The sequence below is a fragment of the Tenrec ecaudatus genome, chromosome 10, assembly GCF_050624435.1.
Source record: "Tenrec ecaudatus isolate mTenEca1 chromosome 10, mTenEca1.hap1, whole genome shotgun sequence".
Classification (NCBI taxonomy): Eukaryota; Metazoa; Chordata; class Mammalia; order Afrosoricida; family Tenrecidae; genus Tenrec; species Tenrec ecaudatus.
This window is the reverse complement of record NC_134539.1, coordinates 87,527,686-87,554,912: the sequence shown is the minus strand read 5'-3', so window position 1 is coordinate 87,554,912 and position 27,227 is coordinate 87,527,686. Positions and strand designations below refer to the sequence as shown.

The 27,227-nt window shown below is 52.4% G+C and overlaps 1 protein-coding gene across 6 annotated transcripts in view; it reads right to left on the bottom strand.

Annotated features, from left to right (window-relative positions):
* The window catches only part of MPRIP (myosin phosphatase Rho interacting protein), a 172,587-nt gene that overhangs the window by 42,837 nt on the left and 102,523 nt on the right, over positions 1-27,227 (bottom strand). For 5 of the 6 annotated variants that reach the window (XM_075560930.1, XM_075560931.1, XM_075560929.1 and 2 more), the window contains exons 4-8: positions 14,219-14,370; positions 11,014-11,098; positions 5,250-5,448; positions 4,333-4,492; positions 311-452 (exon numbers count right to left, since the gene is read on the bottom strand). In XM_075560930.1, coding sequence (XP_075417045.1) covers positions 311-452; positions 4,333-4,492; positions 5,250-5,448; positions 11,014-11,098; positions 14,219-14,370 — 738 coding nt within the window. Of the gene's footprint in view, positions 1-310; positions 453-3,978; positions 4,493-5,249; positions 5,449-11,013; positions 11,099-14,218; positions 14,371-27,227 lie in introns of all 6 variants that reach the window. The other variant, XM_075560928.1, reaches the window with a different exon arrangement.

Below are 27,227 nucleotides of genomic sequence, written 5' to 3'. Positions count from 1 at the left end.
GAAGATTCCAGATGCAATTTGGGTGTTAAAACCTCATTCAGAACATCCTTCTGCAAAAACAGACGAAGTTTTAGCATGGAGATGCCAAAGACCAGCCCTGGCCTCAAGAAGGCCGATTGAGAAGAAGACCAGAGCAGAAAAGAGTACCTACGAAACCGTAGGGGGAGTGCCCCAGAAATGGTCAGGCAGGCCATCGCAGGAAGGCCCAGAAGAGGACTGGAAGGGAGGGATGGCCTTGACTGGGGGCTGGGGACGACCTGTGAACAGAGTGACGAGGCCCTTGAGAGCACGTGACGCCCGGGGAGCTTACCCGCTTCCTGGGGAATGCCCTCTTCTCGCTTCGGCCCTGGCGAGTGTCACCGGCCAGCGCGAGCCCAGCCGGTGCACTGGTCTCCATGTGCTCTGCCTTCTCGATGTCCAAGGCCTCAAACTTCTCAATCACCTGGGACCTCCTGCAGGAGAGGATGTAGAGGCTGCTGACGGATGCAGGGTTCCTCCAGTCCCCATGCGGGCCTGGCCAGCAGAGGTGACGCTCCTTTACTGACACCCTCCCCCTGGTCAAGCCCGGCAGAGCCTCTCTGCCCGAGTGGGCTTCCATGACATGCTGTGGCCGAGCGGGGGCCCTGCGGCCCTCTGTGCGAGTGAGGGCTGCACGCATGCCGGCAGCAGCTTAGGGGTGAAGCCACCTCTACCACACTGCTCTCTCCTTGCCCTTGCCCCAGTCCCCGGAGGCTGAGGTGGTCACACATCCACACTGCACAGTTGGCTACCCAGCACCCTCTCCTGACCACAGTGGCATCAGGAGGTACCACCACCTTGAAGGGGAGGCAGCGTCAGTGCCCGCCGCCGCTTGTCAACAGACCCTGATGCAGTCCCCATCCCGGAAACCCACAATTTAGCAAGAAAGAGGCCCAGGAATTAACACTGTTTCTGCCAATAGTGAAAAGAATCAAAAACCAAATGAAAACAAAACAAAAAAGCAGGTTGATTTCATGTGAAAAGGCTGGCGGCATCATCAGGTTGTCTACTGCTGGAGACGGAGCTGAGATGGGAGCGAAGCAGGCGGAGGAAGGACGAGTAACGTCACAGCGACACAGCAGGAGGAGGTGGAGAGGGGCAAGACCTGGAAGAAAATAAGGCTGGAAAATGAATACATGGAAAAAGAACTGTCTTTAAAAATCAAGTAACGGCAAACCAAAACTACCCAGGAAATGAAAGGAGCAACCCCAGGTGACCACGGGGAGGGACAGTCCTGAGAAACGCCCTGGGCAGCGGAGGCTGGCCGGGCCCAGTCCCACTGATATCCCCCTTTTCCTAAGGACTGGGACTCAGCAGCTACACGGCCCAGAAGCTGCTCTCAAGGGACACCTAAGCCAGTGCAAGCACCGGCCGCCAGCTCCTGTCCTGCGCTCTACTCAGGGTGCCCGCTCCCACTCGGGATGAATGGTGAGACTTGAGGGATTCAGACTGAATAGCCCAGGAGCCCGCCAGAGTGCAAACGCCAGGTAGAAGAGAGGGGGCAGGTGCAGATCCCGAGAGCTCCCCAAGAGGCCAGCTTTGGTGAAAATCTTCTCAGGTTATTTTCATCAATACCCTGGAAGCGGAACTCTAGACCACACCAGGGCTGCCCATGTGGGAAGTGGAGGTCAGTGCCCACAGCAAGCCATCAATCCAGTAGTGGGGTGTGCTGGGCAGGAGAAGGAGCCGGAGAACGAGAGTGCCAGAAGGTAAGGAAGCTGCGAGAGAGCTCCTGCGTCAGGGAAAAGCTCTGGCAGACACTGACCGGTTGGCCACATTCTGAACCACTCTGGCGAGGTGTGGAGACGATTCCAGCCCCAAAAGCGAGCTCAGAAAAGCCCAGGAAAGCAACGAGGCCCTGTGCAGTGAAGCAAGTCACATGCTGAGTGCAGCAGAGGGGGTAGGGGTGGGGCGCTGTGACCACCTTTCCACAAGCGTGCGTTCCCAGTGCCACACCCTGTGGGCGGGCTGAAGGCATGAGGCCAGGGCGCTGCACTCCTGCCAGGCCCATCCTCCTCGGTTCTGAAACTTGCATGGGGAGCTGGCCTTGCCGGCCAGTTCCATCAGGAGCACTGAGTGCCCACACCCAGTCATCAGCAGCAACTTGCCGCACAAGAAGTAATGGCGGAGATCTGATGGGCGTGTGCAGAGCGGACATGTCCATGTCCGGCTGGCCAGGGTCAGATGGAATCAGAGAAACACCCGCTGTCTCGGCAGCCTAGCTCCTGGGTCATCCTGCTGAACCACCACCCCAGGGGGCAATCTCTCATTAATGTGAAGCTTCTGCTTTAATGAATGCGAGACCAGTCTAGCATGGGCTAGGTGGGCCATTCAGCCAATGAGAAGCCATTGAAGTCAATGCTAAAGTGTTAAGGTGGGTTAGTATAGAGCTGCTGGGTTCCAGGGGTGCCAGCACCAACTAAAAACCCAACCCATGCCAGCAAAGAGCATGCAGTGAGCTGAGCTCAAGACTCCCTCAAACCCGGGCCACTAGAAAGAACTCCAAATGGACACCCCCAAGCTCGAAGGTTCCGAATGCGAATTCTTTATTGTGAAGCTAAACCAGGATGTGGAAACCTCACCCAGGAGCCCTTGCAGCACAGAACTCCCTGCCTGGCCCCTCTGGCCACTGACTTCTACTTAATTGCTTCGAAGAACCCCTGGCCCCAGTCCTGGGCTGTTTCATAGCAGCAAGGACTTCCAGCTAAAAGTCTGGTCAGGATTGACTAATTCCAGCTCCTCATGTCGGCTCTGTAGCCAGCTCTGCATACCAGTTATCCCACGTTGGAGACTCAGCTTCTAAAATGGGGGGTGTGGGGATGGCGATGCCAGGTGCCACCTAGGGCACCCTCTGAGATAGCATGAGTGCTCCCCAAGGAGTGTGGGACCAGCAGAAGGGCGCCGTCAGCTTCTCATATGGCAGTCTCAGTCTGGCCCTCAGCTACGCTGTCCACAGCCCAGTGTCCCCAGGAAGCTGCGTTTCCACCCAGCCAAGTGCTAAGGTAAGAGTGAGGCCTTGGAGCTCAGCACACACGCAGGCTCCACTCCTCTGTGGCCCCCAGGGGAGTGGGCCTCTTGCGCTCATCTTCGCCAGGGCCTCTGCCAGCTCCTAGACTATAAAGGAGGGGTGGGGGGTCTCTCTGTTTCCAGCCCACTTCCACAGTCACCTCTCCGATGAGAAGCAGTCCAGGAAGGAAGGACCCCATCCCCAGGCCTCGGTGGCTATGAACCCAGCTACAGTCCCCCTGGGGTCCCGGCACCAGAAGCACTGGCTCTAACTGGGGTCTCAAGGTGCCCAGTAACCCTATATTCTGCCTCCTAGAGGCAGAGTTTGGGTGTCGGGGGTAGATCAGAGTGCAGGACCACAAGGGAGAGGTCCCTCACGTGCTCTGAACCACGGGGAGAACCATTGTGCTTCCCCAGGGAAAGCGTAGTATGTTTCTACATGTGTACATGGGGGAAGAGTGTGTATGTGTATGTGAGACAGGAGAAGGCGTGCACGAGTATGAGAAAGTATGCTTGTGAGTTAACTGTGAGATAGAATGTGTGTGCACAGGGAGAGTGTGAGAGAGAGGAGGTACGCACAGTGTGGGAGAGAAAGTGTGTGTCCGCGTGGGTGAATTAGAGAAGGGCATGACTGAAAGTGAGGAGCATGTGCATGAGTGTGAGTTCGAGACAGGGCATGAGTGCGAAAGTGAGTGCACGCATGTAAGATAATGTGTGCATGTATGAGTGCGAGTGTAAGAGAAAGTGCATGATTGGGAGAGAGAACAAAGTGTGTGCGCGTGTGAGTGTGAGTAAGAGAAAGAAAGTGTATGACTGAGAGTGAGAGAAAAGAAAGTGTGTGCGTGTGGGGGTGTCTGAACAAGGAAAGTGTCTGAGAACCCATGTGAGAGACAAGAAAGTGAGTGACTACACGTGCACCTGAGCGCGGGGGTTCAGCCCTTTATCCCTCCTTACCTCCGCTCATTTCCAAACAGACGGGCCACCTCTTCCCTGCCAGGGCTGCGGGCCCGAGTTTTACGCTCCAGCCGCCTTCTTTCCACCTGGAAGGCTTCTCGGTGGCTGATCCTGACGGCCTTAGGGACGTCGGCCAGGGCGGCATACTGCCTGCTGACTTTAAAGGCAAAGGTGTGCCCCAGTCTCTCTGCTTCCCGCCCCCCAGCGCCGCCACAGTCCAGGTGAGCGGGGGGCTGGCTGGTTGTGTCCAGGGAGTTGAGGGAGATGCTGCAGACCATGCGGCTAGTTGGCAGAGGACCTGGGGAAGGAAGGGGATGGCCAAGCTCCTGGGAGGGCGATGTGGGGGAACTGTACCTGTTGGTGGGGGTGCTGGGACTGGGGGGAGAGATTGGTGGGGGCAGCTGCTGCTCTTCAGCCTTCAAATCCTGTTTTGTCTTCTCCAAGGAGAAGTAGCCACTCTCCACTCGGACTTTGCGGCCACAGTCCATCTGCTCACCGCTCATGGTGCCCTCCTCTGCGAGATGGGGGTGGGGCAGAGGAGGGGAGAGACACTCAGCACTGCCATGCAGCCACCTTCGCTATGAAGGGTTTTCAAAAAGCCTGCTCATGAGCACAGCACGGCCGCTCTCTGCCTTTGACACCCAAACCCACCGGCATTGGGGGACGCTGCTGGGTGGGAACCATGTATGTACCTTAGACACGGACAAGTGTGTCCTTACACAGAGAGGGCAACCTCCACCTCAACAAGCTGAGTTACAGGCCCAAGAATCTGTTTGCCACGCATGATCCAGGCATGACAAACGTGGGCTGGCGTGGGCCTCACTGGTTCTGGAGCAAGGGAGGTGGACCCAGGACCCACTCCTCCTCCCAGCACCTCGACCCTTTCTGCTTCACCTCAGCGCTGGGGCAGGCCGGGTGGTGAGGAAAGGGCGAGTCCTGTCATTTCCCTCAGATCAAGGGTGTCAGGTCCTCCTGAGGAGGGCGAGGAGACTAGTGTTCCTGCCCAAGAGAAGCGTGGTCAGAAAGCCACAGCTCACGCTGCCCCCGTGGAGGGTCACAGACCTGGAGTAGCCACCCACTACAGGACGGAACCAGCAAGCGCTCCATGCACATACCCCCTTAAATTGCCCGTAGTTTTGCTTCTCACATCCACTCCCAAGGCTCTTGACCCAGTGCCAGGCCAGCCCTGTCCTTAGGGTTCAGGGTCACAGGAGGACATGGTGGGGAGGGGCTTATGGCTGGACTTGCCAGGTTCTGACTGCCCCACTTACCTTCTCTGCCCTCCAACCCTGGTTCTTGCAGGCAGCTGACAGCAGGAGGCTGGCTCTGGCTTGGACTCAGGCTGTTTCCATCTGGCTGGTCCTTGGCTCTCATTTCTTCCTGCCAGAGGGTGGACTTGGTGGTGGGAACTTTCTCGGCACTGGGGATGCTGCTGCTGCTGGTGACAGCCACTTTGGCAGGCCCTGGCTCCTGAAAGTTGACCAGGGGGAGAGGGCAGAGGCGTCAGTGTATAGGGTATGGCGGCGTACAGCTGTGGTCGTCCCCTCTCCTGGTCCCCCTGTGCTTGATTCTGGGGTAGCTAAGGCAGTGACAAAACTCGAAGCTTGGGCAGAAGAGGGACTGGGAACAGGGACTGCCTTTGGATGGCACCATGGCTTTGTCACCTCTGCAGCCCAGTCAGCTTCCCCTAAGACCGTTGGGAAACACATGGATTGAAGACTCTAGGTTCTGCTCAGAGCCCTGCCACCAAGCACAGTGTCCTCCCTGTGCTCCATCGCAGCGGCCTGGGCACTCGCATAGCACCTCTTCGGGCTGGCCCAGATCCTCCAGCTCCAGGCACTTAACACCCCTCAGCTGCTCCAGTCTGCTTCTGTAAAGACCGATAATCTTAGAAATACGGCGAAGTTCTGCTTTGTCCTATGGGGTCACTAGGAGTGGAATAACTTGATGGTAATACATTCGGTTTTAAGGGGGGAGAAATGAGAATACTTCAGCACTATCTTCTGGTCATGGGGTGAATGCAAAGCAAGCACTCACACTATGACCACTCACTCTCCACTGAGTCCACCCTGGGTACCATCTGAAGGAATGAATCAAGGGACACAAACCACACATCGTACTCAAATGTACACCTACACGCATACAAACATGCACAAGCGCACTCTCTCCCATGCACACATACAGTATAACCTGGACCTGCTGAGTCTGCAATCAGAGAATGTGTTACAAGTCAACGGAGTTGTTTGCCACCTTGTGGTTGGACACCTTTGTGGACACAGGGGTTCAACTTGGGGATGTATGGAGTCAAGTTTCTCTGTAACCTCCTCTCCGCTCTGCTACCCTGCTTCATGTCCTGGCCCTGCCACCTGCTCAGTGCAAGTCCTCCCTGGCTGCGGCATGTCCCTCTCATAGCACCCCGTGGCTCAGCTCTCTTGCCTGAAACACAGGGGCTGCTAAACACAGGGGCTTGCCCTCAGCCCCACTCCCCATGTTGGTGAGCAAGCCTTATATGCAGTCCCACAGTATGCCCATCAGGTGATGCTGTATCAGGGTCTGGCAGCCATGCTAGCATCCAGGGCCCCAGCATCCCCAAGGCAACGATGCAGTGCCCTCATGGTGTATTGGCTCAGGCAGAGCGCTTTGCCCACCACACCCTCACAGCTCTTGCAGATATGTCCTATCCCACCAGTACAGGAGAGGGGGGGGCACTATCTTGGAGCTAGCATCCTAGAGAAACCTGGCATCTCAGTCTCCACAAGGTGAGAGTAAGAGTGAGCATCTTGCAGGGTCCAAAACCTCCGGTCACTTTGCACAGGAGATAAGGTTGGGTGGCTTCTACAGATGCAGGCTTTTGCTTGGTTCAGAATGCCAGCAGACTGGTCTACAGGCTAAGGACCACCCCAGAGAGCATGCACACCCGCAAGTAGGCTAATGAAGTAGGGCTTCCTGAGTAGCCCCTCCCCCAACAAGACAGTATTCTTGTGGTTCTCAGATGAACCTCAGAGGGTGTACACACAGCTCAGAGAAGCCTGAGAATGCACACAGCAATGGCTTTTCTTCATCACCTCCTGAGGGCTGCACAGTCAGTGTCAGGGTCCCGTCAGATGACTACCTCAGAGCAGAAGTTATTCTGGGCTCTGGAGATGTTCCCGCTGTTACATCCTCCCTAACAGCCTATGGTCTTCTGCCCCAGAGCAAAGCCAGACAAGTTTGGTGGGCAGGGGCTGGAGGGCAGCATGCCCTGCAGAGTAGGAGGGGAGGACAGAAAACTGTCCTGGTACAGTGGCACTGACTGAGGAGAGGGGCAGCAGGCCCTGAGTCAATCAGAAGGAGGGGCTGAGGTGGAGTCAGCGGGAGAGGCCTAGGTGCTGGCTGCTGCAAATCCTGCCCTCCTGGCCCTGTGCTGTAGAAGGACCTCATGATGGTTCGGAATGCGCTGTCAAGTTGGCTGGTCTGTAATGATGCAATCCCTCCACATGATGTTCTCTGAGGTGATCAGTCCTGATCTGATTCAGAGAGGTCCGGATGGAATGTAACAAGCTTAATCTAGTCACAGTCCCGATGTGCTTTGGAGTCCCAGTGACACAGCGGGTTACGAGTTGAGCTAATTAATTGCAAGGTGAACAGTTTGAAACCACCAGCTGCTCTATGAGAGAAAGATGAAGCTTAAGCATCTATGAAGAGTTAAAGCTTGGGAACCCCACAGGGGCAGCTCTGCTCTGCCCTGGAGGGACGCTAGGAGACAGAATCCACTCTATGGCAGTTTGGTTCGTTTTGCTACTCAAGGGTAAGGCCTGCATTGAATATACATGGATGTCCTGGCAAAGCCCTCTAGCTTTTTCTTCATTTTGCTCTCAGGATCCGACTTCTGGTTCTTGGGATTTAGAGCCAGTGGTCTGCTGTATTGCCTACCAACCTTGATTAGTTAACTTCTGCAGTCTTTGAGCCAGCAGCCCTGTTCTGACTGGATCTTGGGTTTGTCAAGCTCCTGCAGTCACAGTGTCTGAAGAAGCCTCAGCCTGAGACCTACCCATGGACTTGGGATGTGTCGGCCTCTGTGACTATGCGCAGAATCTTTCTCTACATATACACAGAGGAGCGCTCCTGGCTTGCTTCTCTAGAGACCCCACCCAAGACAGGCTTCATTCCAGGAGAACACTCATGTGGTACAGCCCAGTTTAACAGAGGCTCCCTTCTCTCTTGTCAACCTGCGCCCTCTTGCCTCTATGCCAAGCCTCGTCTTGTCAATGGGGACAATGGGAATGAAGTCATTTGACAACCCAGGGAAGGAGAGGAGTGTGGAGTTCTCCCTGTTTCCTCTAAAGCAGGTGTGTGGAGGGTCAGAACAGAGCTGAACTAGGGCAGGCTACCTTCTCTCTCCCCATTCTACTTTCAGTATAGGGGGAGAGCGCTTCCTGGGGATGCCTCTGTGTGAGAAAAAGCAGGGAAGCATCTGGCCTTCCTGTGGGTTGCATCCTGCACGGCCAGGGCAGCTGCAGTGCTCAGGGCGATGGGCATTGCAGGGAAGCTGCTTGTTGTGCATCAGACGGGGTTCAAAGCAGGAGAGGATGTGGGGCAGAGACGTCTCACAGCAGGGGAATCCCAGCGGGCAGGCAGCCTTACTCTTCACTTCCCATGTGCAGAAGGGAGGGCTCAGCCCTGGGGTTGGGTGAGGCACAGCCCCAAGTGGAAACCATGACTTTTGCAAAATGAGAAGCCCTGGCTGGGCCCTAAGGCTCAAACGTGGGGCAGAGGGAGCCCTCGGGTACCAAGAGCTGGGTTCGTCTCAAGGTCTCTGAAAAATGACAGGCAGAAGTGAGAGAATGGAGAGCCTGGTGGGCTGGGGAGAAGGGAGGGCCAGCCTGGAGGATGACAGGGTGGGGGCTGGGCACATGAAACACCAGGCTTGCATATGTGCTTGGGAACCTGGCTGCAGAGAAGAGCAGGTCCCCAGGAGTTCACACTTACATGATCTTTTCCTTCTGCACTAGGTTTTGGGGGCCAGGAAAGTCTTTCTGCTGAGAGCTTAACAGGGGCAAGGAAGGTGCTCCCTCCAGCTTCTGAGGCCTGTTTGCTGTGAGTGATCCTTGCCACCCAGGACCCCTGCCTCCTGCTAAAGGTGGTGTGCCCCCCCACAGCCTCTTTGACGATCATCATCTTTCCTCCTCGGTGAAGTCCCTACACTAGTGGTCTCTCACATGAAGCCTGACCTTCCAAGGCCCGCGGCTTCCCTACAGTACCTTTCCTTAAGGGGACTCCCTGCTGGACTGAGGGCAGCAGTCAAGGCTAATAGGACACAGCAGCAAGATGCCTTAAGCCATTGGCTTGCGTGGTCAGCAGTTCTCTTGGGTCAGTCATGTAGGTCGTGGGGAAGAGGTCAGAGAAGGGCTAGGCTTCCAAAGGACCCTGAGGTTTTCAGCTTTTCTGACCTGACCTCCATCCAACTCTAGGGCTCCCATCTGCACACAGCACCAGGAGGAAAGGTGAGGCCAGCCCAAAGTCACTAAAGCAGCAGTTCTCAACCTGTGGGTCGTGACCCATTTGGGGGTCGAACGACCCTTTCACAGGGGTCACCCGACCCTTAACAGTAACAAAATTACAGTGATGAAGTAGCAACAAAATAATTTTATGGCTGGGTGGGGGGGGGTCACCACAACATGAGGACCTGTATTAAAGAGTCATGGAGTTAGGAAGGTTGAGAACCACTGCTCTAAAGGCTAAGCTGAACTGGCTGGGGCAAAAGACTCCAAGTTTCCTGGGTCTAAGAGGTTCTCAGGGAAGGGGGTGACCTTTCTGCCTTGGAATCATGCTAGCTCCAGCTACCGACCTCTAGAAGGTACCAAAAAGGTACCTCCTTCAAGTGGCAATGGTCAGAGTATTTTTTTTTTTTTTTGGCGGGGGGAGGATGGACTGCCACAGCGGAGGGGTTATTAGGGGACAAGCAGAGTCACTAAATCCCCTGGACTGGCGCAGTGTGTCCTCTGCACTGGGAGTTACCTTATTTGGAGTTAGAAGCTCTGCTCCCATGGCATTTCCAAGGTGTCACCATGGAAACGCAGCATAGGCCCAAATGCTGCTATTCTGCCTAACTTTTTTTTTTTTTAAATCTCTCCAGCCAGCAGCTTTGGGGGATTTGTGTGTTTAACTGCTGCTCCCGGCAGGAAGCACCACGGAAGTCCCATTTTTAGTCTCTGGGAATGGCCCTGATTGCAGTTTTGCCAGTTGCCTCCAGAGACGCTCACAGTCCGGGGACGCTGCTGGGGGTGTCTGCTGGGACTTCCTGGCAAGGAAGGGGCAGAGAGAGAGGGCAGGCTGAGACCAGGAATGCACAAGGAGTCCCTGGTGGGCATGGAGAGAAGGGGCTCAGGCAGAAAGCCAGGGGACTGCGGACTGGAGGCCCTGTGCCTCCTGGGTACCCCATGCTTCTCTCTGCCGTGAGGATCCAGCAGGAGAAGGTGGCCCAGGAGCCCAGGAAGGAGACGGGCAGGCCTCCATGCTCCTTTATGTGCTGCGGCAACACTAAGACTTAGATATCCAACACCCTCCCTGACATTCTGCAGAACAGGAAGCCGAGGCTCAGCAAAGTGAGATCACCCCATTAGGGCCCAACAACATGGCAGAGGTTGGGAAGGAGCGTGGGTGGCAGGGAGCCCCGGTCCAGACACTCTGAGGAGGGAGGAGGAAGGGTCATTCGACCCTTGAGGTGTTTGGGGAAGAAGTGGACCTGGTGGCATAACCGTCACCTCTGTTCTGAGCACACAGGAGCCAAGGGAGTGAGAGTGTGCACACACGGCAAAGTCAAGGCCAATACCAGAATTTACCATTTAGGATCAAAGCCCAGAGCGTGCACAGTCTCCGGGGTGATGGCTGCAAGGGCACCTACTTCTGGCGTGCCTCTCCTCGGGTTGCGGAGAGCACGGCACATGCTGTGCTGCACAGCACCCATCCCAGCCCCAGCACACGCAACGTCACCCTGCTCCCTGGGTCAATGAGGAAGTCCTCTCCCTTCTCCCCAGGCCTCGAGGGGGTGCCTACCTGTGGTGTGGGAGGCTCTACTTTTCGTTTCTTCTTCTGGTTCTGCTTGTTGGTCCGAGGGTAGACCATGAGCATCTCCAGCCATCTGTGGAGAGAAGAGCGTGGCACCCGGTGAGATCCTTGATCAGGGATCATAGCTGTGGCCCTAGGGGCACAGTCCATCACCAGAGCCCGTGGGGTCAAGTCCTTGGTCTCCGATGCCTGTGTGCAGAGCTGTCCCAGGTGAGAGTGCCACCTTGGGATGGGTTAGTAGAGCTAGCAGAGTGGGCCATGGAAGGGAGCACAGATTGGCCCCAGGGTTGGATGCTGACCCTGTGATAGTCATGGTACCAGTGGGGGTTGGGGTTGGGAGCTCACAGGTCCTGAATGACCCTGACACAAGGGTTGACCGGCCACATGGTGACTGCTTCCCCCAGCAGCCATGTTCTCAGGGTCAGTCTCAGCTCTCAGAGCAGACCTGGCAGGGGCACAGATAGGCTGGGCTTAATGTTGTACAGGGCTGTACTGTTGTGCCACCAAAGAGTCCTGCAGCGGGTGGCCTTCTTGACTTTCAGCTCTCTGTTTGGCTCTATCTTGTAAAGGGAGGAAGCCAGCACTGACGGCTGTAGGATCCACCTGGACAGGCAGCAGGGAAGGTGGCAGGGCAGAGGGAGAACAAAGGTCTGCAAACCTTGGCAGCCCTAGCTCCTGGACAATTTTCTAGTGGACAGAGAAATGGGCTTCCTAATAGGTCTACATAGTAGAGGGTGGGCAGGAGGAGGGCAGCCCAAGCTCATCTACTCTGAGGGTCTCCTGCCCTGGGGGACCCAGGAATGAAGCCTGAGCTTGCTCGACTAAGTAGGAAGGTTCTGCCAGAGACAGGTGGCCAGGTCTGTAGGTAGTACCTGGTCTACACTAGCCCTGCTTTGGCCTGTGGTGAGGAAGAGGCCAGCAGTCTGAGTGAGCCTGGCTAGAGAGATCAGCATGGCCAGAGGACGCTGGGCTGGGGGCAGAGGTGCTACTTGAATCTGGGGACACTGCAGGCAGGCCAGGTTATAGTCAGGTGAGCTATGGTAGCTGGTGGTGGGGAAGCCGGCCTTACCTGGGAGGAGCCTACTGACCAAGGGGGCACTGGCAGCCTAACAAGGCCTGTGGCAAGCAGTTCTTGCCTAGCTGAGAAAGAACCACGGCTGTGCCCATTCCATCAAAGCCCAAGCCCTAGGCCTGCACGCTTTTCTCCATGGGCTGCAGAAGCAGGAACATACTGTGATACAAAGTCCCTTTACAACTTGATCTAGGAGGCAGATTGCCACACAAATGGGGGATCACTGGCACAGGGCCTCTCTAGATGTCCTGCGGCCCTGACCTGGTCTGGGTGCTCGCTGAGTGGGGCACAGCTACAGGAACAGGAGAGCCTAGGCAACAGGGCCTCTAGGCAGCACAGTAGGAGCAGGGGTATTCTGGGGCTGTTCCTAGGCCCACGGGCCTCCCACGACTCTGCCGACACCAGCTATGCACCTGATGATACCCAGGGAAGATGTGCCCCGGAGGCCACATTGGTACTGAGTGAGGGTGGGCACCCTCAGAGCACAGTTGGTGCTTGTCTCTGCACATCAGGGCGGGTGCTGGAATCTGGGCGGCACGGGCTCCGGCAGTGGTGGTAGGTCCTGTCCTCTGCATTCAGATTCCTCACAGGAGTCAGCAGGAATGTGTTAGAAATCAGAACTTAGTGCACCCAGAGCAGAGGGAGAGAGAGGCTCAATGTGGACACGGGGCCATAGCTCAGGTCGACTCTCCTAGTCTGGAGGACAGTACCAGAGTGAGTGAGGGTAAGGGAGTAGGAGGGAACGGAGCGGAAGGAATGCCCAGATGAGTGCACAGAAGAGACGAGCCCATGCTGGCCAGCCTCCAACTATCCTCTAAAGGAATGGTGTGTGTGACATGGTGGACTTGGCAGCCCTGTCACATTCCTTGTCCAGCTCTAGGCAGCACACAGTGGCCCATTTGGCTGGCTCTGGGCCATGTCTGATCTCCTGTGAGAGGGCTGGGCTGGCCCCCTTTATGGCTCCCTACCCCATGTGGCCCAAGAGGCATAGAGAGCTGCAGTAGTTACATAACTTCATGTGAACTTGGCATACAGAAGTGTAGGGGTGGGGTTTAGCCTGTCGATCAGGTCACAGCCTGATGGTACCTCCTTGTGGGTGTGGAATTCTCATAAGGCGTATTCTGGGAACTTCCCTTCTCTCTCTTCTTCAACTTCCTGCTGGTGAGCTATTTGGAAACCTGCCGGAGGCCTGCCAGACCTCTAGAGATGTGTCCACAGCCACTGGACCAATAAGACTTTGAACCTACCGGCCCGGGATATTCCTGTATTCTGCATCATTGCATGCAGCTGCATGAGTTTGAAGAGGGACTTATGGACTAGCATTGGTTTTATGGACTTGAATTGGACTGGGCTGGGATGTCTTCTTGATATACAATTACTCCTTGATATAAAGCTCTTTCTTAACATATATGAATGTCTCTGGATTTGTTTCTCTGGTCAACTGGGCCTAACACACCACCCTGGGGACCTGGCTTTGACATGGAGCTTGACTGTCATATGACTCAGGCCTCAGACCTTCATGGGCCCCGAGCCCTGGGTGGGAGCAGTGAGATCCAGCAGCGGGAAGGGCTCCATCTGGGCGAGTGAGAAGCAGAGCTCAGAGAAGAGATAGGGAGCTGAACCACCTATCCCCAGGGTACACGTGTTCCCCCTGACTCCCTGACAGCTCAAGTGCCTCAGGGTGACAAGAGGGCTGCGGGGGTCCAGGGGACAGACTCCACAGCAAGACCCTGCCTGCTGGACAAGAAAGAGTGAGGTGGAGCCAGGAGATGAGCCTCTAGGCTGGGAATGTTTAGCCACATGCAAGGCCCTGGGGCCCCAGTGTCCAGGCCAACAGAGGGGACCTCAAGAGATGTGGTCACAGCAGGGACTCCAGAGGCCAGGACCGAGGAGTCCGAGCTGTCCCAGTCCTAGAGGGGATGCAGGCTGTCTGCCACAGGACTGAACACAGGCTGAACAGCAGTATGCACTCTCCTGACACCAAATGTCATCTTCATGCTTCAGGCAATTGACCTGCTCAAGGAAAGAGGCAGTGGTGGGAGGGAGGATGTGTTCCGCAGAAGCGCCCATGCGGGCAAGCAAAGGGCAGCATCTAGCTCAGCAAACAGCAGGCACACTCACCCGCTGATGATCTCCTTGTTCTCCGCCCGGATAAAATGTTCTTTCTCGGGTGTCAGGATGCACAGAGAGAACTTCTGGCTGGTCCGGCCCTCCCCGTCTACCACATCTGTGCACTGGTTCATGTTGATGGTGCCTTGGGGAAGGGTGGTAGGCTGAAAAGAGAGGAGGAGGCAGAGCACTGAGTGGCAAACTTCACAGTTACAGAACAAGGTGGCATCCACTCACTACACTCACCCAGGCCACCTCCCCACAGGCCTGGAACTTCTTCCCACTGCTTGGCACCTACCCATGCTAACTCTCCCCCCAGGTTCTTGGTCTTGTGTCTTCCCCACTCCCTCCAATCCCAGGGGAGAAGGAAGGCCAAGGGTTTGGCTTCCTCCAGAGAACGTTCAGTCATGCTTCATTTCCTTGTTGTCGGAACAGGGAGGAGACAGGAGGGGCAGTTCCATGGAGACAGCTGGTGGAGAGCAGCAGCCAAGAGCCTGCTTTCACAAGACAGCAGTAAGACAAGGCTCCAGAGAGGTGGGTTTCTAAAATAGCCAGGCTATTTTTAGAAGCGGGGGTGGAGTGGGGGCGGGCACAGAGAAGCTGCCGCTGTGGGAGCAGGAGGCAGGGCTGGCGGGCTGGGTGGGAGAGTCACGGCACCTTTCTATCTGGGGGCTATAATGCCAAAATAACTTTTTCATCCTATCGCAAAACCCTCTGAAGACATTGAACTAAGGAACTGAACACCACACAGGAAGAGAAGCCATTAAGGATGCTGTATTCAGCATCCTGGCTTGGTGCTTTCCCTCCCACCCGGGAGGAGGTCCTTTGGAAGGAGGCACCCTAGCTTGAGGAGTGAGGTGTGCAGAGCAAACCAGGTATCACGGTGACCCTGGGCTGGATTTCCTCCCTCCTTAATGCCTTCACCACTGGTGGCCTCATGACTTGTGCAGGTTGCCAAGGTGTGGAAAGGTGTCCCCACACTGACACAGGGGCAGACATCAGTGACCAGAGCCCCTCTGCTTCCAGGTTCTCCACTGAGGAGCACAGGGGAGAATGGCTGCTGATGGGTACACTGAAGTTGGAAGGCCCCTCCTTCCCCCAACAATGAGCTCCTGGCCTGCGAAACTGGGAAACAGCCTGTCCTGCCTACAGAACGTGCGTGTGGCCTGAGCTCTCACCATCGTCTTTGTCCCTGGAGGGGCAGCATGGCGGCAGTGTGGCACTGGAGAAAGAAGTCCACTGCTCAATTCCAAGAAGCCTGGCCTTGTGGGGCTCGGGCTTGGTCCGCCTTGCCTGGCCAGCCTAGAATGCGTGCAGGCTCTGCTGGCAGGGCTTACACAGTCCTACAGAGTCTGCATCTACCCTTTCATGGCACTCTCAGTGATGTGTACAAGTTGTGTCCTGCTTTAGAATGAACCCAGGTGGGGACATGAGCCATATCCAGAAACCATGCCTAGATACCTGTGTGGATTCCTTGATTGGTATTCTTGGAAGGTACTTGGGGGGCAGCCAGAAAAAAGAGTTGGGTGGGGCAGAATGGAGTTTCTCAGCTGAGCCATGGGCCGGAATGTGACCTTACATCAGTGCTTTCCTTGGGCCAAGAGGGTTAGACAAAAGTCCCTCCCTGCCCTGCGCCTGCAGAAGACCACACAGGGCCCAGTCTCTTACACAGACCAGGGCTTCCAACCGGGGCTGGGGTCTGAGGAGGGGCGTCCAACATTACCATCTCTGTGCTCAGCTCCAGTCATCACCTGATTCTATAGACATTCCAATTTCCCCTGCCCCTATTCCTCAACATCATGTTAATGCTCCATCACATGGCCTTCTCAGAGTGCAGAAGCCCACGTGCAGATGTGAGTATCCCCCAGCTGGCCCTGGACAAGGCACTTTGACACTCTAGGCCTTGAGACTCTGCTACATGAGGAAACTGATCCCAAGGGATATGTTAACAGAAAACAGGAATGGCAGGAAAGTGGAGGGTTAGGGGTTTCAAAGGCAACCATTTCTCTCTAGGCTGAGATTCCTACACTGATCTATAGGCCGACAGCACATGCCCGTCAGTACAGAGTGCCAGTATATGAGCATATTACGAAAACAGAACACACACCTCTTTTTCACACACACACGCACGCACGCACGCACGCACACGCACACAGATTCTGATGGCTTCTCTGCTCTGAAGACCACAGATTCTGGTTTGAGTCACTGCAGCAAGCTGCAAATTGCCCCTCAAGGCCTGTTTTCCCCTTGCTCCATGGGGCAATTGTGTGCGTGTACATGGTCACTGGCCAGCTGTGTAGCTATATGTGGCCATGTGACCGAGTATCCCTGATGGAGTGAGCAGAGATGCATGAAGAACATCACCACAGAATCCAGACATAACTTCTCTGGTCTCAGAGTCTTCATTTGTGAAATGAGCGCACTACCTCCTTCTCAAAGGATTTAGAAGTATCAGAAAAAGACAGACCTGGCCAACTAGGTAAGGACTGAAGAAAGTTGAAGTTTACTTGACACCTGCATGGCAGGATCTCTTTGAGGTTCTAACGCAATGACAAACTCCTCCACACCCCTTTACATGGCGCCATGAGCTGGTACTAACCAATTCTATTACATACGCAGAAAGTGGAGCAAACATGTCAAGAACACTCATAAAAGAAGCAAATACTGGGTTTGGAACCCCAACTCACACCTGGGACTCAAAAGTCTAATTTCCAGCGTCTCAGGAAGGAGGTGCCCAGAAGGTGGGAAGAGGCTTGCTGCTCTAACCTCAGGTGCTTCCATTCTCAGTTATACCTGGGATGGTTTCTTTTTAGTAACAACTTTATAAAGACAGAATTCACAAGCCAGTTGATTCCCTTCCTTAAAGGATACAGTTCACCGATACAATTCATACAATTCACTATCGCAGTGCAACCCAACCAACAACAGAGTCAATTTTGAATAGTTTACCACGCCTTGCTCCGCCTCCCCCTCTCCCCTCCCCCCCCAAAAAAAGCAAGAAAGAAACCCTGCGCACATTATCAGTCACTTGCTTTTCTCCCACTAACCAACCTCACCAGCCCTGGAAACTGCTAATCCACTTTTCCTGTCACTAGTCGTATAAAAGGAATCATATAAAGCCCTAGTAGAGTAGCGGTCATAGGTTGGACTGTCAAGTGCAAGGCCAGCAGCTTGAAACCACTCTACTGCGAGGAGTTAAAGAGTCCCAGACACCCACAGGAGCAGTTCTATCTGTCTTACAGGGTGGCTATGCGTGGGAATCGACTTGATGGCAGTGAGTTTAAGTTGTTTTTTTTTCCACATAGCATAATGTTTTCAAGGCTCATCTATGTGGTAGGTATGTACCAGTGCTTCATTCTTTTCTATGGCTGAATTATGTCCCATGAACTCACCGGATGCTCCTTGAAAGATAAGTTTTTTGCTCCTGTGAAGATTCACAGCCTCGGAAACCCAAAGGAGTCATTCCGCTCCATCCGATAGGGTCGCAACTGAGTCAGAATTGATTTGATGGCAAATGCATATACCACATTTTGTTTGATTTCAACTCATAGGGACCCTTGTAGAACAGAGTTCCACTGCCCCTGTGGGTCCAAGGCTATCTTTACAAGGGCATAAAACCTCACCTTTCTCCCGTGGAGCAGCTGGGGGGTTTCACACTGCTGACCTTGTGGTTAACAACCAACATGTAACCCATTCCACCACCAGGGCTGCTCTTCAAAGCGGAACTAGTGGGCCACATCAATTAAATCTGTTTCTGGGGTACTACCAGCTGGTTTTCCCAAACAGCTGTACCAGTTTACATTCCTCCCAGCTGTGTATGAGGGTCCAGTATTACCTTAAAAAATGTACTTCCAAATGATTAGGGCAAAGAATGTACAGATGTGCTTTATACAATTGATGTCTGTATATGTATGGACTGTGATAAGAGTTGTATGAGCCCCTAATAAAACGTTTAAAACAAACAAACAAAATGTACTTCCAACCAAGTACTCTTGTACTGGTCCAGGCCCAGGTGTGCAACAACACTCCTTTATCAAGTCATAACTACATAATGGTCCAAGTGCTTCACACGTGTCACCTCCAGTGAAACTCAGAGCAACCCTACAGAGCTGGAGCCAGTGCCACCCCATTCAACAAACGGGGAAGCAGACCAGAGAGAAGTGAAGGAACATACCCAAGTTCACATAGCTGGCACACAGAAGCAGAATTCAGACCCCTGTGCTTGGCTCTGGAGCTAGGTCCTCACTACTCTGCACTCTAGCGCCTCAGATTCACAAAGCTGGGGTAGATTCAACTACAGGTGTGCAGATGGCCAGACTCGGGCTTAGGTTCATGCTTCAAATTCCAGTCAGGCCCCTCCCTGATTCAGTTTAGAGGTCAGCTATGCCACCTGTATGCTTCCTAGCTAGATCCAAACCTTGAACTGCCAAGCAAGGGCAGATATCTAGGCTGTGACCTGAATCCAGCTGAAAGAACACCTGGCCTCCGTGGCTCTCCAAAGTTATGCTTCTCTGTCCCAGTTCTGCCCCTCCAGGGGCATGGAAGAAGGCTTCCCAAGAGGCCAGTTGAAAGTAGTTTGGTTCATCTAAATTTCCCAAAACAGGGTGATGTGGACCAGGGCAACTGCTCTATGTTGCAATGCCAGGGACTCAGTCCTATAGCCCCCAGGGCCTCTGATCCTTTTCTGCCCTCGATGTCACCAACTAAGCGGGCAACCCTGCTTATGGCTCAGATCGCCTGAGCCTCACTGGTGACCAGGCTGAAGGGCCAAGGCACCACAGCCCACTGTCCCCAAGGCAGCTTCACTACCTAGTAATCTCTATCTCAACTCCAGGGCCTAACAGATGCTGTTTAGGGAAAGCTGGCCACCTCCATCTCTCCCAGGGGAAGGAGAAGGGAAGAATGTTATACCTCACATTCCCGTGTGACTGTGACCTGTGGGGATCAGCACACATGCAGGTGAAATGGAAACTTTATGGAACAATGCTTACTCTAAGCACACACACACACTGCAGTTTTACTTTTATTGTTTAATATTCATCATGATCTACCCATAGACTATGAAAAGCATTATTTGAAGCCAGTATTGACTGACAGCCACCCAGTAAGTGCTTGCCCATTGCCAGTAATGGGGTACCCTCACGGGGTCACCCTGGACCCACTCCAGCCACATGCACAGAGGCGGATCCTCCCACACTACTACACCTCTTCTTGGAAAAGGTAGGTTTCTCAATGTCTCCTACCCTTAGACATCCAACAAGAAATTTGCATGCTATGATTCAGCCACCCAGGAGGTCAGCTAGCTGGGAGCAATGGAGTATGGGGATCCCCAGGGCTCTCATCACCGCTAGGGCATGAGGGAGACCTGAGGCCACAGACCCCCCCAGCTCCCAGTTCTTTCCACCCCGAGAGGCTTGCGATCTAAAGCTGACTCTGGGCTTTAGGTTCTGAACCGAGTAGGAGTGTCCCACCTTGGACATCCAATCCAAGAGCTGCCACTCACTATCTCTGTAGTCTTGGGCAAGTCACAAATTTGCAGCCTTGATTCCCACAATCTAAAATGAGGGCAGATGTTTCTCTCGTCTCAAACGTAGAATGGTACAGCCACTATGGAGAGGTTTGGTGTTTCCTCAAAGGCTGAACACAAGAGTTACCCATATGACCCAGCCATCCCCCCTGCAGTACAGACCCAGGAGAAATGCAAACAAGCACTTAACAAAGACTTTCATGCAAGTATTTGTTGTAGTCCTATTCACAAGAGCCATGGAATAGAAAAACACAAATGCCCATCAACAACAAAATGCATTACGTATGTTCTGTAGCACAGATGATGGAATGAAGCTCTACACATGCATCCGCACAATTCAGACACACTTTAAAACACAAAACGTGAAAGAATCGAGACCCAGAAGGTTATATATCATTGGAGTCCAATTATATGAAACATGCAGAGCGCGAGAGAACAAGCAAGCATACCAGAGTTAAGTAGGGCAGAACTGAGCAGTGGCTGCTAGCAGTCATGGACATCCCCTTTTGTGATTGTGAAATTATGCTGCACTAAATAAAGGCCGTGGTTGCATATCCTTGTTAATGTACTAAGTGTCCCTGAAATGCCCCTTAATTTTATGTTATGTCTATTTGACCTCAGTAATGCCCTCACCCCCCACAAACCTTTCATGAGCCTGGAGGTGATAATGCCCACATAAAGTGAGGGCTTAATCTCTCCCCTCTCTCTCTCTCCTCACAAGGTAGGGAGGTGCTAAGAACTGATTCAATGCTTTTGCCCTCAGGGCTAGCCAGAAGGAAGTTGGAGGGACCCTTTGGGAACCTTGTGTCCCCCACTCCGGTTATTATCCCAGTGGGATAGAGCAGCAGGGCTCAGGGGAATGAGAGAGTAACCTGGCTGGACCTGGAGAAGCTGCGGGCAGGCCACCTCACTTCTCACTGAGGGGAACACACTTCTGTTCAGGGACACTAAGGACGCACTGCTTGCTCTGAGAAGGTTTACTGGAGGCTCCTGAGGCTGTAAACACCAAGGGCTTGACCCCAGTGGCAAACATTCTCCTAACATTCTGAGGGCCTCCCAATCTGAGGATGAGAAGTCAGTCTGGTCACCAGTACACGCCAGGAAGAGCTATGGGATCGCCCCAAGCAGCTGGCCACGGAGGCATCCATCCACTGGCTTGCACCCAAGCTTCATGCCCCCTGAGCGGCCAGGTCAAAGAGTTGGAGCCTCTTTTTTCCCCCTAATAATTTATATTTCTGCAGTTTGTTGAAAACTTATACCCATTCGAGTCTCTTCACGTACAATTCAATGGCACCGACTACAGTCTTTGAGTGTGCCCTCTTTTACCGAGCTGTCCCATCTCCGTTAACATAATAAACTCACTGGCCCATTCTGGGTTGCTTTCGTCAGTGCAATTCCATATGCCCAGATCGTAAAAGAGCATACTGCTCAAGGCTGACATTCTTTACTAGTGAAGTTACACTACTGTTTCATTTTAAGAGGACTTCAGGAAATGTTTATGACTGACAGTTTACAGATGATCTCAGGGCAATGGTCTTGGGTATCCAGCCAGCTTCCATGGCTCCACAAACTCTGGGATCCATGAGAATTTCAACTTCTGCTGTGTAATTTTCTCCTTTTGGGAAGGGTTCTTATATAAAATCTTTTATCAGAATATTCAGTAATACTTGCCAAGCACGTTCAGTTATTCTGATTTCATGGCAAGCGTGGCAACTGTTCATGGAACAACATGTTCTCTTTTCTCCTACTCTTGACTTTCCTTCCTCTGCTGCTCTAGGCAAACAGAGACCAATCGCTGTACTCAGGTGACCATTCCCAAGCGTCTAAGACCCCTGTCACTACACAATGAATTAGGAGGTAGAAAAGAAGCACTAAATATGCTATTAGGCCAATTAACTGGGGTGCCCCACAAAATCATGACCGAGTCTCCAAACTGCTTGTAAGTAAGTAGTTTCAGCAGCTCATCTTTTTGTTACTGTCTTAAAAAAGAACAAACATACAACTTTTGCTAATTCAACTTTTTCTAGGTGTAAGATTTATTGGCAGGGATTACAAGAATTGACTGCAATCTTAGCTTTAACCAATGCGATTTTTCCATCGCCATAAATCCAAACAGTGCGCCATTAGAGAGTCTCCTCCTCTCAATAAGGAGCCCAGGTGGCAAGTGAGTTACATGTTGGGCTGCTAACCACAAGGTCAGCATTTCAAAACCACCAGCAGGAGAAAAAGGAGGCTTATTATTCTCATAAAGACTTATATTCTCAGAAACTAAAGGGACAGTTTTATTCTGTCCTATAGGGTCATTAAGAATCAGACTCAATGGCAGCGACTCAGGCTTTTTCTGCCTCCCACTAAAGAATCCTGTTGGCACAGTGAGTGACACACGGGCTGCTGTCGGCCAGCAGATCAAGCCCACAGGGTTGCTAGGGCTCAAAATTGAAGCAAAAGCAGTGGGTTTGGTTTTCTTCCCAAAGCTCCCTCTCTTCCTAGGTACAGACTTTGGTTTCTACACATTGGCCTTTTCTTACCTTTTTATGTAAATGAGGTCAAGCAACATGACGGATTTCACTCAGCAAAGTGCCTTCCGCTCCATCCATACTGTAGTTGTTCTGAGATTCGCTCCTCTACTGGCCGAGCACTGTCTACTGTATAGGTGTCCCACATTTCTTAATCCATCACCGTGGAGCCATCCACTGTCTGGCTGTTGTGAACACAGGTGAAGAAGTATACCCATTTGGGTCTAAGATTTCAAGTCTTTGGGGGTCTATTCCCCGGAGTGGAGTTGCTGGGTCAATAGTAACTCTGCTTTATGTAGTTTTCTGAGGAATGACTACACTGCTTGCTGTGAAGGGTACACCATCTTGCATTCTCACCAGCAACAGATAAGGTTCCAATTTTCCCCAAGTCTTCAGTAAGTTTATTATTTGTCTTTTAATTTTAAAATGTTTGTCATCTTAGTGGGAGTGAACTGGCGCATCAGTGGGATTTTGATTTGTGTGTCTTTGATGGTTAAGGATGTGGAGCATCTTTTCATTTGTTGGGCGCCATTTGAATGTCTTCTTTAGTGAAATGTCTATTCAAATCCTTTGGCCATTTTAGGATTGGGTTGTCTTTTTGTGCCTAAGTTGTCAAAGCTTCAAACATATTTTGGTTGTGGAATTCTTATTGAATATATAGTTTCTAAAGATATTCTCCTAACCAGGATCTTGCCTTTTAACTTTTTTGGTAGTGTCTTTTGCCAATCAGCTGAAAGAGTAGTTTCCTTGGGTGTGGGTCTGCCTGCAGGGGACAGTGGGTGTTCTGGTAAGGACACTCATTCCTGCAGTCCTCTCACTGCCTGACTTCTAGTTCTTGAGACATAAGTCTGAGGAGTCTCCAGCTGGCCCTGTTGACACAGCAGTTCGGCTCTTGGTTGCTAACCCACCAGCTTTTCCTTGGACAAAGATGTGCAGTCTGCTTCCTGAAGATGTACAGCTTTGGAAACCCTTTGAGACAGTTCTACTCCATCTATGCACTGCAGTTAACTCTGGACAACAGGCTGTTGGTTGGTTCGGTACAATTCCATGAGCCAGCAGCAGAGGTCTCTAGCCTATCTCTTGACCCCACAGATTTAGGAGTTGCCAACCCCCATCATTGTGTGCGTCATTTCCTTGCAGGAAATCTTTCTAAATAGATTCATATATACAGCTTACTTGCTTTGCTCCTCTAGAGAACCCTGGACAAGACATATGTTTTCAAGATACCCTATTATTGCTGATATTGGCCTTGGTCACCTGGCTTAGGCTGTGTCTGTCACAATTCTTCATGGTATAGTTGTCATTTCTTTCTCTTACCATTGCATTCTCTGAAAGGAAGTTACTATGGGAAGCTTATACTTTCTGGGGGCGTTATGTCCCATCTCATTGATGGTGACATATCTAAATTATTTAGACTTTTTCTGCACAAGAGATTTGTCTCCTCTACTTAATTGCTTATTCAATGATTTACTTCTAGCATTTACTTTGTATTCTGTGTTGTAATCCAATACTAATCCATTTATTTTGTTAATTCAATGCTACTTTGTTTATTTTGTTGCTCAAGTTTTTCAGCTGGCTCCTGGCTCATTTTGTGTAAGTTTCCTGTCCTAGTCTTAGAATCAGCCATTTCTCCAAGGAGCTACGGTTCCCATTACTGGAGAATGGAAACAGAAATCAAGGGCTGGGTGCCAAGTGGGTTCACGGCTATTGTGATGTCCTGCTCCCAGGTCCTCTTGGTTGACAGACAGGGAAATGTGTGTATAAGATACTGATGTGTACAGATACATACCTATGAACATATAAAGCTGCGTGCGTGTATCCCCATCTGTGTCTACCTTAGCCCAAGTACAATGCTGTTGTTAACTGATGTTGGTCAGCCCGTGACTCATGGCAATGCCGGCACACTGGAATGAAACACTGCCTGGTCTTGCGTCAGCCCTATGATTGGTAAGGATCAGACGACTGACTGTTAGCCATAAAGTTTTCATAGGCTGACATTTGACAGTAGATTGCCAGGCTTTTGTTCTTACTGTCTTTGTTTGGGAGCTCTATTGAAACCTAATTAGCTCATAGTAACACGCATGTCTCCACTGACAGAGGAACAGGGGCTGAGCATGAAGTGTGCTGGCTGGGAACTGAGCCCAGCTTTCCCAGAGGAGAGGAAGGAGAGAAGCCTACCGTTGAGCCACTACTGCTCCCTAAGCCAAACTACTCATGTCTATACCCTCTCCACGCCGCCGACTCGGTCCCTTTTGGCTGTGGTGTTTCTAACTGCTGACCTCGGGAGTCGCAGCCTAACTCCTAGTCTTCACTATCAATTCATCTTGCTACTCCACATTTTGTACTGACAATAGTAAAGAATGTACCATCCAACTAGTTAGTGCATTAGCAACGCAGACCTGGCCGTAACAAACGCAGAGCTGTGAGGAGTAGGCTAAGGGTCAACTGGGCCAAGCCGTGGCTCTGAAAGGACCGGCACTGATGTCTGTAAAGATGTAGTCAGCCTCCATTCTTGCATGGTGCCAACATTTACACAGCAACCTAGTCTCTGGAACCTAACCATGTTGACCGTGTCTCTGGCTCTTTACCACATGGATAACTGTAGCTGCCTCCCTTGCTTGTCTGTTACCTCCTACTTCAACACTGAGAAACCTGGCACCCACCATCTGCCATCCACTTCTTTACAGTAATTGTTCAATGCCATTTTTATTTAAAAAAATAAATACCACTGGCTGGAGAAAATACCAGAGACCTAGAGGAAAAAAAATTCTGTCATAGTCTCTATCTACTCAAGAGTCTAGGAATGAACACAGCGGAGTATTCAATGGAAATTAGCTATCTTCTCTAAGGTGTGTTTTGATCAAGGAGGGAGTGGAAATTTTGGAGGAAAAGGAGAGTGGAGAAGGGCTGAAGAGGGGAGAAGTGTGGCTGAAGACATTTCTTGGTCAGACACAGTCCTTGTGCGAGTTGGCCAAGGGGTTTGTGTGTCAGGGCCAGTAGGAAGAGGCAGGAGCTGGCATGCAGGCCTGCAGACTGCTAGAGGGCCGGCACAGGTGTCTCAGCAGCGGTCTTGGCCTTGAAAGGAGAAATGCAAGGAGATTTCACATCCCAGCTCGACAGCTAGACCTCCTCTAGCTGCTGCCACCCTTAGCAACCAGTCTTTACAAAATTTAACTCTACCTGCCCAGAGGCCTACCCCATCTCTCGAAAAATCAAAAACAAAACAAACAAACAAACAAACAAAAAACCCAGCTGTTGATTGCTGCAGCTTAAAGTCCACCACACCCCATCTGCAGCCCCTCCCTGCTCACCAACCAGTGCTAGAGTCTGAAACAGGGAGGAAAGGATCATGGGAGATCAAGACCTCTGCATCAAGCTAGAGAAGATAGGCAAGCTGTCCTAAACAGTAAGCTGTCAAGTTCGGCCATCTGCTGAGAGCTGGGATTATTGGGGAAGGTTTTATTAGATAGTAGAACCCATAGACTCTCACTGGATGCTGGGCTGGGGCTGGGGCTGGGGTGAGTGAGGCGTGGACCCCAAGTGCTTCTGCTGCCAGACAAGGCTGGGAACAGCTGTCTTACAGAGAGACCTTGATCCTTGATGATCAGTGTTGTCCAGTGGATGCCACAAGCAGGCTCAGCTCTGCCAGTGAGCAACTTCTGGTTTTGTCTGTCATCCAGCTGTCCTGAATCACTCACAGGTTTTGGCAATGCCAGAAAGGAGCTGATGGAAGATGGAGGGAGGGAGAGACAAAACCCAGCTGAAAGCATTATGCTGGGGGTGAGGGACCAGAGTCCTGGTGTTGTAGTGGGATATGTGTTAGGTTGCTAACAGCAAAGTCAGAAGTTTGAAACCGTCAGCATCTCTGCCAGAGAAAGACAAGGAGGTTTTCGACTCCTAGAAAGTGTTACAATCTTGAAAACCCAAAAGGGTAGGGTAGCTCTATTGTGTCCTACTGAATCGGATTGGCTTGATGGCAGTGAGTTTTCGTTTGGGGGGGTAGGGGAAGATAGGAGTATCTGCGGAAGGTGGAGGCAACCAGAAAGGTGACTTCACACAGTCAGCGCCCTAAAGTCCCCTCAGCACAAGCACTAGTCATACTCTCCAATATGACACAACTTATGAAGTGGGAGGCCAGCCACCCAGCGCCCCCTTGTGGCCAGTACGGGAGGTGAAGTACTTCACTAGTGTGACCATGCCTCCCACTCCAGCTCCTTAAGTACCCAGTGAGGCTGGAGGTGCACCCCCATCTCTGCTACCCTCCCCAGAAGTTTTGGGGACAGCTCCGTTGGCTTAAGTCTAGTTGAAATGTCTGGCTGGTGTACATCAACTGCAAGGGATGTGCTCAGACCCATTTCCAAGAGCTTCGGGACTGCTCCTGCCTGCCACTGACAGACCGGAGAGGATCATATGGAGCCTTTAAAGGCAAGCCACCAGGGCCTAGGGCCACCACAGGCTACAGCACAGGGAGGACCCAAAGGATTCCATATCATCCAGTGTGGAGAAACTCTTCAACATTTTCTAAGAGGCAAACCAGGTAGAGAAACTCAGGACTGAGCTCCCTGCGTGCGTCTCAGAATCCTGCGCTTTCACAGTGGTCCAAATCTGAAGACACAAGAAAGCCAGCAGAGAAAGGCGGCAGAGGAGCCAACAGGAAGCCAAGTAGCTGGCAGGTGGAAGCCAACGTGCACACGATAAAGGTCAGGCCGGGCTTCAGTTCTCTAGCTTCTCCTCTTGCCCCAGAGGACCCAGGAGACCAGCACTGCCGGGAGCCAGGGTGGATGGCAGGCAAGGAAGGCACTCTGGGGGTGCGGGTAGGGGGTTGTCTGGACTCACTGCTGGTGCTCCTAGAGAAGGAAGCCAAGCTGGCATCATGTGGCCCAGAAGCCTCTTCAGGACTGGTCCAGTGCCCACAAGCCCCAGGGATGGGAGAACCTGTCAGGACTCTGCTCCCCGTAACTACTGACCGTAGTGCAGA